General features: G+C 38.6%; 1 protein-coding gene across 1 annotated transcript in view; it reads left to right on the top strand.

Moving 5' to 3' along the window:
• actn3b (actinin alpha 3b) overlaps window positions 1–12,489 on the top strand; it is a 32,737-nt gene that overhangs the window by 18,082 nt on the left and 2,166 nt on the right. The window contains exons 2-18 of the mRNA XM_054600878.1: window positions 496–610; window positions 1,325–1,444; window positions 2,365–2,451; window positions 3,718–3,805; window positions 4,064–4,142; window positions 4,782–4,863; window positions 5,444–5,529; window positions 5,686–5,778; window positions 6,650–6,880; window positions 7,370–7,517; window positions 9,296–9,446; window positions 10,230–10,338; window positions 10,447–10,587; window positions 11,183–11,365; window positions 11,457–11,591; window positions 12,014–12,193; window positions 12,307–12,453. Of these exons, the coding sequence (XP_054456853.1) occupies window positions 496–610; window positions 1,325–1,444; window positions 2,365–2,451; window positions 3,718–3,805; window positions 4,064–4,142; window positions 4,782–4,863; window positions 5,444–5,529; window positions 5,686–5,778; window positions 6,650–6,880; window positions 7,370–7,517; window positions 9,296–9,446; window positions 10,230–10,338; window positions 10,447–10,587; window positions 11,183–11,365; window positions 11,457–11,591; window positions 12,014–12,193; window positions 12,307–12,453 (2,175 nt within the window). The remainder of the gene's footprint in view (window positions 1–495; window positions 611–1,324; window positions 1,445–2,364; window positions 2,452–3,717; window positions 3,806–4,063; window positions 4,143–4,781; window positions 4,864–5,443; window positions 5,530–5,685; window positions 5,779–6,649; window positions 6,881–7,369; window positions 7,518–9,295; window positions 9,447–10,229; window positions 10,339–10,446; window positions 10,588–11,182; window positions 11,366–11,456; window positions 11,592–12,013; window positions 12,194–12,306; window positions 12,454–12,489) is intronic.

Below are 12,489 nucleotides of genomic sequence, written 5' to 3'. Positions count from 1 at the left end.
TTGTTTTGTTTTAATCTTGTTAAACAAAAGACTGCACTTTACATTTGCAATGATGAAGTGATTTTGTATTCATCTAGTGATTCCCACAGGAATAGAAAAAAGACAAACAGTCAAACTAACTAAACAACAACTTGTTCAGGACGGTTGAGTCAACAGTCAATCTGACATGAACGTCTCCGTGTTTGTGTGTGCGCTCTCGCCGTCAGCAGCCACGGCGATAAAAATGTCACAAATTGAAGTGGACAGGTCGTGCATTGCTAGGCAGTTTTGACCCGGCTATCGAAAGAGGAAACGTCAAGCTGTGTGTGTGTGTGTGTATATAAAGTATGTGTGTAGCAGGTATAGTCATAGTACTTCCTGTCAGTGTTTGTGAATGTGTTTGTCATACAGTCAGAGAGGTGACAGTGTAACGCTCTCTCTCTCTCTCTCTCTCTCTCTCTCTCTCTCTCTCTCTCTCTCTCTCTCTCTCTCTCTCTCTCTCTCTCTCCCCCTCAGACCTTCACAGCTTGGTGTAACTCCCACTTGAGGAAGGCCGGTACACAGATTGAGAACATTGAAGAGGATTTTAGAAATGGCCTCAAACTCATGCTGCTGCTGGAGGTCATATCAGGTGGATCTCATCAACACACACACACACACACACACACACACACACACACACACACACACACACACACACACACACACACACACACACACACACACACACACACATACACACACATTTGTTGTGACTGAGCCATTGTGGATGATATACTGTGTTATACAATGCAATAATGCTGTTTGGAAACTCTTCAGATCAGGCTTTTGCTCCCTTTTGTCATTTTCTGATACTCTTAAACAATATTTTTACATTTTAATAACTAATGCATACAATCTCTCAAATACTGAACACATAATGGGAGTGGAAATTGTTTTATCCATCATCATTTTAACCATAATTCTCATTTATGGTAAAATTTTACTCACAAGAGTAATTTCAGAGAAACACAAACAGGATGACACGGCAAACACAGGTGATATAAAGTCACTTTTAATCCAGTTATTTAAAACAAACACCAATTACACCTGCTGTTATATCACCCATAGGAATGATACCCTAAACAACATGTATATTGTTTTATGAAAAGCAGTTTTCTAAGGTAATATACTTTAGATGTACTGAAAAGTTTCTTTAACCGGGTACCTGTTTGGCCTTAGAAATAAAATGTCCATCACCATTTTTAAGATGACATCCTCACATTTGAAGCCAGGGCCAGAAAAAAATAGACTTGAAGAAATAATTGTTTCAGCTGTTGTTAATTCCTTTGTTCTTTGTTTTCAGGTGAGAGGCTGCCCAAACCCGACAAAGGCAAGATGCGTTTCCACAAGATCGCCAACGTGAACAAAGCTCTGGACTTCATCTGCAGCAAGGGGGTCAAGCTGGTGTCTATCGGTGCTGAGGGTGAGAGTCCCGCTTTGAATAACAATGTTCCCCTTTTTATTAATTTCCTCCCTCTGCTACCTTATTTTCGTCTCTTTTAATTAATATACCAAGGTCACGCCATATTTGCATTTCTTGGACGTTTTTTTTTGGAGCACCAGATGGCTGGTGAAGTTCACAGTATCATGAGAATTCAGATGAGACGAGGCAGCGACAGGAAAGCAAACTACAGATCAACCAACTGGGAGAAAACATGAGAAATGAGCAGCAGTAGAAATATTATAATTAATTTTAAAATACTTTAATTTACTCTGCATATTTAAAAGCTATCCCGGATCAAATCGTAGCACTTTTTCTGCCATTTTGCTGATGTGGTTAGATACATAATTCAAACTATTAAAAAACTGTAGTGTATTAATGTTGTAATTTAAAATGATTACATAAATGAGAGAGATACTGTAGCGTGAAACCTGAAGAGATAAAAAAAAAGTAACAGTAACTGAACTTGAATATGTTTTAAGTTGTAAAAATGCTCCTAATTGACATTTTCAATACAAATGTTATGCTCCGATTTTCTCTTGTTATCCCTCTAAATCTGCTTGATTTTGTACTCTGCTGAGTTTAGTCAGTTTAAACTCTCAAAAACAGTTAGTGAATTTTCATGTGACTTCATTTCACATACATTTTCTTCACTCCAATTGCAGTCAAGATTCCCTTTGAGCCTTTAAGCCGTGTGAAATTCAATTTGTCTCAACAGCAACAGCATCAAAAGGCCTTGAAGAAAAAAAAAAAAAAGCAGACACAGAACTTCTATGACTGAGATAACTGGTTTTGACCTTTTTATATTTTCTCTATTGCCGAGATTAATAATGTGTGTGTGTGTGTGTGTGTGTGTGTGTGTGTGTGTGTGTGTGTGTGTGTGTGTGTGTGTGTGTTTACAGAAATCGTTGACGGTAACGCCAAGATGACCCTTGGTATGATCTGGACCATCATCCTGCGCTTTGCCATCCAGGACATCTCTGTGGAAGGTGTGTATGTGTGTTCGTTTACATAAAGAAACATTGACTTTTGTAATAAAAACACTACTTTAACATTAATGACACAACTTAATGCAACATGTTTTTGTGTTGAAGGTCATTAATGTTATTTCATTTCTGTAAAAATGAAACGAACAAAAACATGTTGATTATTAAGCCTCAGGGGTGCTGATAGATGCAGTTTGTTACTTTTTACAGATCCAGGCTAGCTGTTTCCCCCTCTTTCCAGTCTTTATGCTAAGCTAAGCTAACCGGCAGCTATGTGTAGCTTCATGTGTAACACACAGATATGAGACCACAATCGTTCTTCTCATCTGACTCCTGGTTCAAGCTCCAAACACTACGGAAGCTGACTGACTATAATCACCATGTCTGTCATATGAGCACAACATACAGACCCAGTTTTATATTTGTCTTTGTCGTGTCAATCACAATCTCACACACTAATACAGTGGAACAAAATCTGTTTTCCACTTCATGTTTCTACAAATCACACACTGGATACTCCTTCTGTCTTTAAGTGGCATAAAAAGTCAAAACATTTCACACTTCAAACGTCACAAGAACACATTCAAATTCTTCACGCTCTGCTTATTTACATGTAGAGTTTGACCCGTCAGTCACATGTGTGAACTCTGCATCCTCTCAGATTGTTTACTCATGTATATTTACTGTACTGTGTGATTTGTGCAGTAAATCAGATTATATGATTCAGTCCATCTAACAGATTTCCCTGAACTTCATCTGCACCGCATGTCACTTTTAAACAACCTTCATGGTGTCAGGCAGGTTTATCTTCCAATGAATGATTGTTTATAAAGTCTGAGACCTTCCTCACACCTCTGACCCTCGCCTTCATCTTCTTTAACTCTCCTTTTATTGCTCCTGCTTCCTTAATATCCTCTGCTGTCATACATGCTTGACTTCCCTTGCCATCAACCTCCTTCTCACCTCTCATAACGCTTCTTCTCTCTCCTCTAGTGCAGGAAACAATATCTGCACTAGCCTGACTTTAAAAGTAAAGTTTGTTTAATATTTATGGATATCAGCTATAGACTCAATTATTATCCCCTTTTCATTACAGATCTAATCCTAACCATGTAGGTTTCTTTACATCATTGATCCACTTTTCACTATTCCATCCACCTCTCTTAAAATACCCTATCTTCCCTCCTTTTTTTTAAGATAATAAAGCTAAGATAAAGTACTATCTTTGCTATTATACTCATCATGTCCCTCCCTTTTGCCTTTCCCCAGAGACCTCTGCTAAGGAGGGTCTGCTGCTGTGGTGCCAGAGGAAGACTGCCCCCTACAGGAACGTCAACGTGCAGAACTTCCACATCAGGTGGGTCTACAACGCCGAACTGTGGCACTAACGGGGAAGTGCAACCATCTTTTTTGTTTTTCTTGGATTTAACGTTTTACCATGTCTCTTACTCTCTGTCTTCCTATGTAACAACTTCCCCCTACATTTAACGCCCTTCCTTATCCTGATTTGTTACCTACCTTTTCCCTCTTCATCCTGTTGTGTCACGAGTCTTCTCTGAAACTTCCTTTTCCCACTTTTCATTCATGTGGTCCTTCACCTCTTCTCGTGGCTCAGTTGGAAGGACGGCCTGGCTCTGTGCGCCCTCATCCACAGACACAGACCTGACCTCATTGACTACTCCAAACTGAGAAAGGTGCCCTGTCCTCCCTTTCCTTTTTTTTATCCTTTTTGTCCTCTTCTGATTTGCTTTATTTTCTCTCTTTATACTGAATTATGATGATTGACAGTCAATCTTTCCTTTTATGTCTTCAGAAATCTTTCATTTCAGTACTCAGTTTCTTTGGATTCCAAAGCACATACTGTGAAACTTTATGCACTATATGCAGTCTAGTATGCAGTGCAAACATAGTGTTGCAATTTCAAAGTCATATAATACCACTTTATTGTATGAGTCGAATGGAATTTTAAAGGTAGACGTCAATATTTTGTACTGAAAATGGGAAAATGTTATAACTATAAAAAAAAGTAGTTGTTGTTTCCTCTAGAGCAGTGTTTATTTTTCACTTTGGTCAAAAAGCAAAGCGGACACATCCCTTCTCCAAAATGTATGAAGGTTGTTTGAGAAGCAGAAGGAAACAAAAATGAGATCCACACACTTGTTAGCTTGCCAAAGACTAATGATAATTCTATGAGATTTAACCTTGTTTGATAATCCTATTTCCTTCCTCTCAGTGTGGATCATGACAATGTCCATTATTATGATTCTAGTCTTATTGGTAGTGCAGTGCAATCCTATATGCCCATGTCTGACAGTGATTGTGTGTTCCTGTAGGATGACCCCATTGGTAACCTGAACACTGCTTTCGAGGTGGCTGAGAAGTTCCTGGACATCCCCAAGATGCTTGACGCTGAAGGTGAGACTGTGAACCTGTGAAACTAAATCCTGAAACAACATTCAGAATGACAAACCTCTGTTAGTGCTGAAACACACAGATGGCCTCCACCGCAGCAAAGTCCAGTATACACGTCTGCAGGAAGTACAAGGACGAGAGGGCTTTCGTACTTAAAATTCAACCATCAGTATAAAAAAAAATATGCATAAATCACTTTAAAAGCATCTTTTGAAGTACTGATGGTTCTGAACTCATAAATATGTTCTTTTTTTGTAGACAAAAAGACTCAAATGACTCATAAATACAACGGTCAATCATAATGTTCTTAAATTCATGTTAGCAATCATTCTCTCATTTAATTTTCAAATGAGGAACATCACATTTTAAATTAAAGAAAGGATAGAAAGATATCATAAATCATTTTATTTATTAAATAATACTTTTAGAAATATAACCTAACAAAGCTGCTTTACATAATATTAAGGTGAAAAGATAAATGACACATCAGGTATAATAATAATAATTATTATTATTTGAGCTTTTTCCTAACTGTTCAGAATATTGTATAATATTCTAACATGATTATTTCCTCCTCCCTCAGATATTGTGAACACACCCAAACCTGATGAGAAGGCCATCATGACCTATGTGTCCTGCTTCTACCACGCTTTTGCTGGTGCTGAGCAGGTCAGATGGTGTTTTGCTGTCATGTTGTAGTAATATATTCTATGGTTTCATATTTGGAAAGCCTCTTTGGACCACATTGCTTTGTTTATAACAGTGGAAATGTTATGTTATGTATTAATTAAATAAATGTATATTAATCGTTATTCTCTCCCTCAGGCTGAAACTGCTGCCAACCGTATCTGCAAGGTGCTGGCTGTGAACCAGGAGAATGAGAAACTGATGGAGGAGTACGAGAAGCTGGCCAGCGAGGTGAGAAACCGCTGCAACCATCTACTCCCACGCTCCGTCTGTCCTGCACATCCTCCTCTGCAACAACACTTTTAACGCTCCGCTAGTTTAAACACAATGGGGTTTTTTTCTCAAGTTTCTGATCCTCGCACTGACTTCACATGACACGGCTCTAAAAATAGTAGTAGTGTGATGATTAGTGAAAGTGTTACAGCCACAGAAACTTTAAAAGAGCAGCCAAGAACAATATACATTTGAAATTTACAGAAATGCAGATAATCAATATATATATAACCTGTTATAATCAATGTAACATCATTTGCTATTGGTTTGCAAAAGAAGCTTTCAACAAGTTGTGGGAGCAACTGAATATTTTCCTTTTCATTATTCTATTGAGAAATATTTTTAATTGATTTGCTTTTCCATTGAAAGAAATAATGACAAAGGGCATCACACGTTTCCTCATTCACAGTATAAAGTCTTAAAACTTCAAAGTGTGTATTTGTGAAGCTGTATAGATCCATAATTGAATAAAACAGTTAAATTAAGTGGAAATAGGAGAGAGTCAATAACCAACTGAGATAAAAGAAACATACTGAAAAACTACCCCACAACAATGTCCTTGTTCTTTTGAGAATACTTTTTGTTGTAGAGAATTGGTAAAGAAACAGTCAGACATGGAGAAAAACTGCCAATTCACAAATCTAAAATCCAAAGTCACTGACAATTTGGCCTTTTATAGTCATACATATGAAATGAACCAACTGAGATACAGATTTACCCAAATGTCTCACAGTATTACAGTTATAAGACAGTAGAAAAAAATACATACAGGTAATACAACCTAATAATACAGACAAGAATAATCTTCACATTCCCCTTCCTTCTGTAGCTGCTGGAATGGATCCGCCGCACCATCCCCTGGCTGGAGAACCGCACGGCCGAGCAGACCATGCGCTCCATGCAGCAGAAGCTGGAGGATTTCCGAGACTACCGCCGCATCCACAAGCCACCTCGCGTGCAGGAAAAATGCCAATTGGAGATCAACTTCAACACCCTGCAGACCAAGCTGAGGCTTAGCAACAGGCCCGCCTTCATGCCGTCTGAGGGCAAGATGGTGTCGGTGAGCAGGACAGATTTTTATGTTGTTGTGTTGTTATTGTTCAACTGAAGATTTTTCAGGCTTTGACTCCAATTGAAAGATTACTTCTTTCTGTTTTGTTTTCCATTCCATAAAGCTGGTAAAATCCATTTGAATCCTCTGCTTTGTGCTCCAACAAAAACAAGACTGAGCTTTTAAATAACTTTGCAACAGCAATTTAAAATAGGAAAAATAAGAAAGGATGGGAAAAAATGCACAAGTAGGAAAGGAAAACTTGGAGAGCTCAGAACATAATGAGCTTGGTTACATAGTTTAAATTGTCCGAGATGCAACTATAAGCTGCACTCATTTCTAATTTCCCAGAAATCAACAGATATTAAAGTATTCTCATGGCATACATTTCTTTATTTACATTCTAAACACTCAATTCCCTCAAACGTTTATCAAAAGAACATTTAGAAATCCTTGTATTAAAAAATACAAAGATGACGAAGCCTCTCTCTCCGCCAGGATATTGCCAATGCCTGGAAGGGTCTGGAGGGGGTGGAGAAGGGCTACGAGGAGTGGCTGCTGACCGAGATCCGCCGTCTGGAGAGACTCGACCACCTGGCTGAGAAGTTCAAGCAGAAGTGCTCCATGCACGAGTCCTGGACTGGAGGTAGGGATGACAGAAAGGTGTGATGAACGTAATCCACAGGTAACCAGGATTCTGTTCGTAGATTCAGGTGTTGATTCTTTTTTTTCAATTCTTTCATTTTAGCTTACATTTAATACACTACTGCGTCAAACTGCTCACCCCTAAAACGCTCTATATGACAGGAGTGAGAATTCATAGAAAGCTTATGGTATTACAGCTAGAGGACTCTCGCAGACGTTGCAGGAATTATGTTACTGTCAGCGATGCGAGTGCTGTTAAATAAAGTTAATGACTTCCGTGAACAACTCTGCAGTTTAATATTGAAATGAGATAAAGATATTTTGTTATATTCGGGCCATGTTTCTATACAGCCCTTGATTTGGAATTGGAAACTCCTGTTATAGAATGTCACAAACAATTTACTAATAAACTATCATAGTAAAATAATTAATAAAATCATAGTATCATTTCAAATATATTATGTCGTTAAAAAGTCATAGTATAGAATGTCGAAAAAAGTAATAACAAAGTAATAGTATAGTATGTCTACATTTTTCATAGTATACTATGTAGAAATCATTAAAAAAAAGTCATAGTATAGTGTGTAGAATTAAATATTAAACAAGTCATAGTATAACATGTCAAAATACAGTCATAAAACAAGTCATTGTAAAGCATGTAAAAAAAAAAGGCATAAAAAAGTAATAATATAGCATGTTGATCAAAGTCATAAAGTATAGTGTAAAAAAATTGTAATTTCTGATCATTTTCAACATGCTATACTATGACTTCTTTTTATGACTTTTTTTAGCATACTAAACTATGACTTTTTTTATGACTTTTTTAAAATACTATACTATGGCTTATTTGTGACTTTTATTTGAAATACTATACTATGACATTTTTTTTTACTTTTTTGGACATACTATACTGACTTTTTTTTATGACTCTTTTCGACATGCTATACTATGACTTTTTTTTGCATACTATACTATGACTTTTTTTTTACTTTTTTTGACATACTATGACTTTTTTAAAATACTATACTATGGCACCAAGGTGCAGAGTTAAGCAAGGTGACAGTTTAGGGAAAGAAGCTGTGGACAGCTCCCAGTGGCAGGAAGTGGATACTGGTGATGGTTAGAAAGCACAGAAAAGCATGTCACAATAAAAAGCCTTACTATAGTATGTGTAAAAAAGTGATGAATTAGACATAGTAATGCATGTGGAAAATAAACCATAGTATAGTAGTTTGAAAAAAAGTCACAAAAGTTTTAGTATAATATATCAAAAAAGTGATGAAAAAAATCATAGTATTGTATATGTAGAAAAAAGTCAATTATAGTATGTAAAAAAAAAAGTCATACAATAGTATGTCAAAAAAAGTGATGAATTAGACATAGCATTGTATGTGGAAAATAGACCATAGTATGTTGAAAAAAGTCAAAAAAAGTCATACTATAGTATGTTGAAAATAGTGATGAATTAGTCATAGTATAGTATGTGGAAATGAAGCCATAGTATGTGGAAAAAAGTCACAAAAAAAGTCAAATTATGGTATGTGGAAAAAAGTCATGAAAAAGTCATAGTATAGTACGTGGAAAATAGTCACAGAATATAGCATATTGAAAAAAGTTGAGGTATAACATGTTGAAAAAGAGTCATGGTAAAGCATGTCGAAATAAGTATTAAAAACACATCAATCACACCAACTAAAGTCACAGCTGTTCAAACATAAAAGCTCGTAGTCTCTGAAGGTCAGGTGATTAAAATGCAGATCAAACATCTGTGTGTTGCAGGTAAGGAGGACCTGCTGTCCCAGAAGGACTACGAGTCGGCCTCTCTGATGGAGATCAGAGCCCTGATGAGGAAGCACGAGGCTTTTGAGAGCGACCTCGCCGCCCACCAGGACAGAGTGGAGCAGATCGCCGCCATCGCCCAGGAGCTGAAGTAAGAAGCCGGGACAGAGCGTGAAAAGGATGAATGTGCTGGGAGATTTGTTGTGTCCGTTTAATAAAGGTGTGGAAAGAGGGATAAGAATGGAGATGTTAGATTGAGGACAGTAGAGGAGAAGGTGGACGATGTGTTCCAGGACTCTAGTTGTGGTTATTGGAGATATCTGCGGAGAGCAGACGACGATGTGAAAACAGTGAAGAACAAAAGTTGGAATGAGTGAAAAGCATATTAATGAGAGGGATGAAAAGATGAAAGAGCAGAAACCTCTGATCTCAACATTTCAGTATTCCTCACCACTCCTCTGGGCTTTTTTTTTTTTTTTTTTTTTTTTTTTTTTTTTCACTGGTAGATCTGATATGATCTCTTTGATGCTATATACAGAGTTCAGCACCATAACGCTGAATATGTATGCGTGCCACACATAATCAGATATTATGCACTTAAAAGCAAAATATTCTCAGATGACCCCTCAAATGCAGATTATGGTAAAAACCCAGTTCAGATATTTGGGGAAAATTTGAGTTTAACTTTGTTGGAGGGCTTTTAAAAGTTAAGTACTCTGCATCGACATTAACTTTGATAAATACTATGAGTTAGAGAGTTATTGTAATATATGACATTTTACAGTCAACATTAATGCTGATGGATTAAATCCAAGCGGTACAGAACATTCCGAGTCATTTTGTAAAGGAATTTACGTGTCGGTCTATGTGACATCTATTTTGTCATGGGTTTGGATGATTAATCGTGATGTTACGCTCTCGTCTCGTCCTTCAGTGAGCTGGACTACCATGATGCCGCCACAGTCAACACCCGCTGCCAGGGCATCTGTGACCAGTGGGACAACCTGGGCACCCTCACCCAGAAGAGGAGGGACGCACTGGAGGTACACCCTGAAACAAAATGACAGTATAAATTACAGTTATTAAGTTTCATTTTCAGAACAAGCCGGTGCTGTCGTCCACACCTTCTTTACCTGTCTGTGTGTCTGCAGCGCGTGGAGAAGCTGTGGGAGACCATCGACCAGCTTTACCTGGAGTTCGCCAAGAGGGCGGCGCCCTTCAACAACTGGATGGACGGAGCCATGGAGGACCTGCAGGACATGTTCATCGTCCACAGCATCGAGGAGATCCAGGTACAGCTGGCCTCATCATGGATGCATGAAGACACGGCCACTATGTGTCTTTATTGTCTAGTTTTTTTATGTGTTTTTTGCAGTCATTTACCTTTTTACAGTTTAGGATTTTTTTAACTTGCTCTAGTTTGGTAAAATATATAAAGTACATAAGAGATTGTCATATTTTTCTCTAATTGATAGTTTACTTGAATTTTTCTTAATTCTGGTCCCGAAGAGTAAAGTAACATATTTCTACTTAAACTTAAATTTCTGCAATGACAGGAAAAGGAGTCAAAGAATGATCAGGAGGAATATAAATCATTATTTCACCCAGGCAGATATTGTACTTGTATAATAGCACAAATAATTTGCTGGGCCGGGCCCCGATGGGTTAAATTCTGTGCAAATCAAGATTGCATTCATGAGTTAACTTGTGATTTAGGATCTCATTTAGCTGAACATGAATGCAGCTGTTTGACAGATTTTCTGTCCATTCGTAAGTAGGAAATGCTACAAAAACAAGAAATTCAAAAACAAATTCTCTAAATGAATGTTTCCTCGTCCTCCACGTTAAAACCAGCCAACTGTAACACCGATCCAATCTGCCCTGTAGAGTCTGATCACCGCTCACGACCAGTTCAAGGCCACTCTGCCCGAGGCCGACAAGGAGCGCATGGCCACCATGGGCATCCACAACGAGATCCTGAAGATCGCCCAGACCTACGGCATCAAGCTGTCCGGAATCAACCCTTACACCAACCTCTCCCCCCAGGACATCAGCACTAAGTGGGACGCTGTGAGTCAAATCAAACACCATCAAAAGAACAAACTTCTCTTTCTGTTCAGAAGGAGCTCCTGTGACTGTTGTTTAATGTGTTCTCCTGCAGGTGAAGCACCTTGTTCCCCTCAGGGACCAAATGCTCCAGGAGGAGGTGGCCAGACAGCAAGCCAACGAGAGACTGAGGCGCCAGTTTGCCGCCCAGGCCAACATCATCGGACCCTGGATTCAAACCAAGATGGAGGTACGCTGTTACTGAAACACTGTCAAAAGGTAGAAAAGGAAACTGTAAAGAAACTCTGTAGTCAACAAAATACAATAAAGTTTTTTATTTAAGTTTGTTTTTTACATTTTATACTTTGATGACACTTTGTTGACCATAGAAAAAAAATAAGTATAAAAAGGTAATAAAACAGTAGAACAATGCAATACAGTAAAATATAAATAGAATTTGGATGATATGATTGTCAAAAATGATTTACCCAATTTACCTTTAGCTCATTCCTCAGATATTAATCATGATCGAAAAGCTTAACAGAAATGATTAAGAAGTACATCCAATAGAGCCTCTATATAAACAGCAGCATGTAGAACACAGATACGTTTAAACATGCTGCTAACGACAGATATAAAAACGTCATTTAAAATGTTCTCTCTGCCCTGCAGGAGATCAGCCACGTGTCCGTGGACATCGCCGGCTCTCTGGAGGAACAGATGAACAGCCTGAAGCAGTACGAGCAGAACATCATCAACTACAAATCCAACATCGACAAGCTGGAGGGAGACCACCAGCTCAGCCAGGAGTCCCTCATCTTCGACAACAAGCACACCAACTACACCATGGAGGTACGCTGGGCTTTACTGCTGCCATGACGACAGGCTGACCCCTCTGAGCCTCCACCTCTTTGTTTTTTGATTGAAGTGTATGTTCTCTGCTCTCTGTTCCTCCCGCTCTGCAGCATGTGCGTGTGGGCTGGGAGCAGCTGCTCACCACCATCGCCAGAACCATCAACGAGGTGGAGAACCAGATCCTGACCCGCGACGCCAAGGGCATCAGCCAGGAACAGCTCAACGAGTTCAGGGCCTCCTTCAACCACTTCGACAGGGTGAGGCGTTCACTGACCCTTTTAAAAGAGGATCTG

Source organism: Anoplopoma fimbria, chromosome 7 (assembly GCF_027596085.1).
Source record: "Anoplopoma fimbria isolate UVic2021 breed Golden Eagle Sablefish chromosome 7, Afim_UVic_2022, whole genome shotgun sequence".
In the NCBI taxonomy this organism is placed as follows: Eukaryota; Metazoa; Chordata; class Actinopteri; order Perciformes; family Anoplopomatidae; genus Anoplopoma; species Anoplopoma fimbria.
This window is presented reverse-complemented; position numbering and strand designations above follow the sequence as displayed.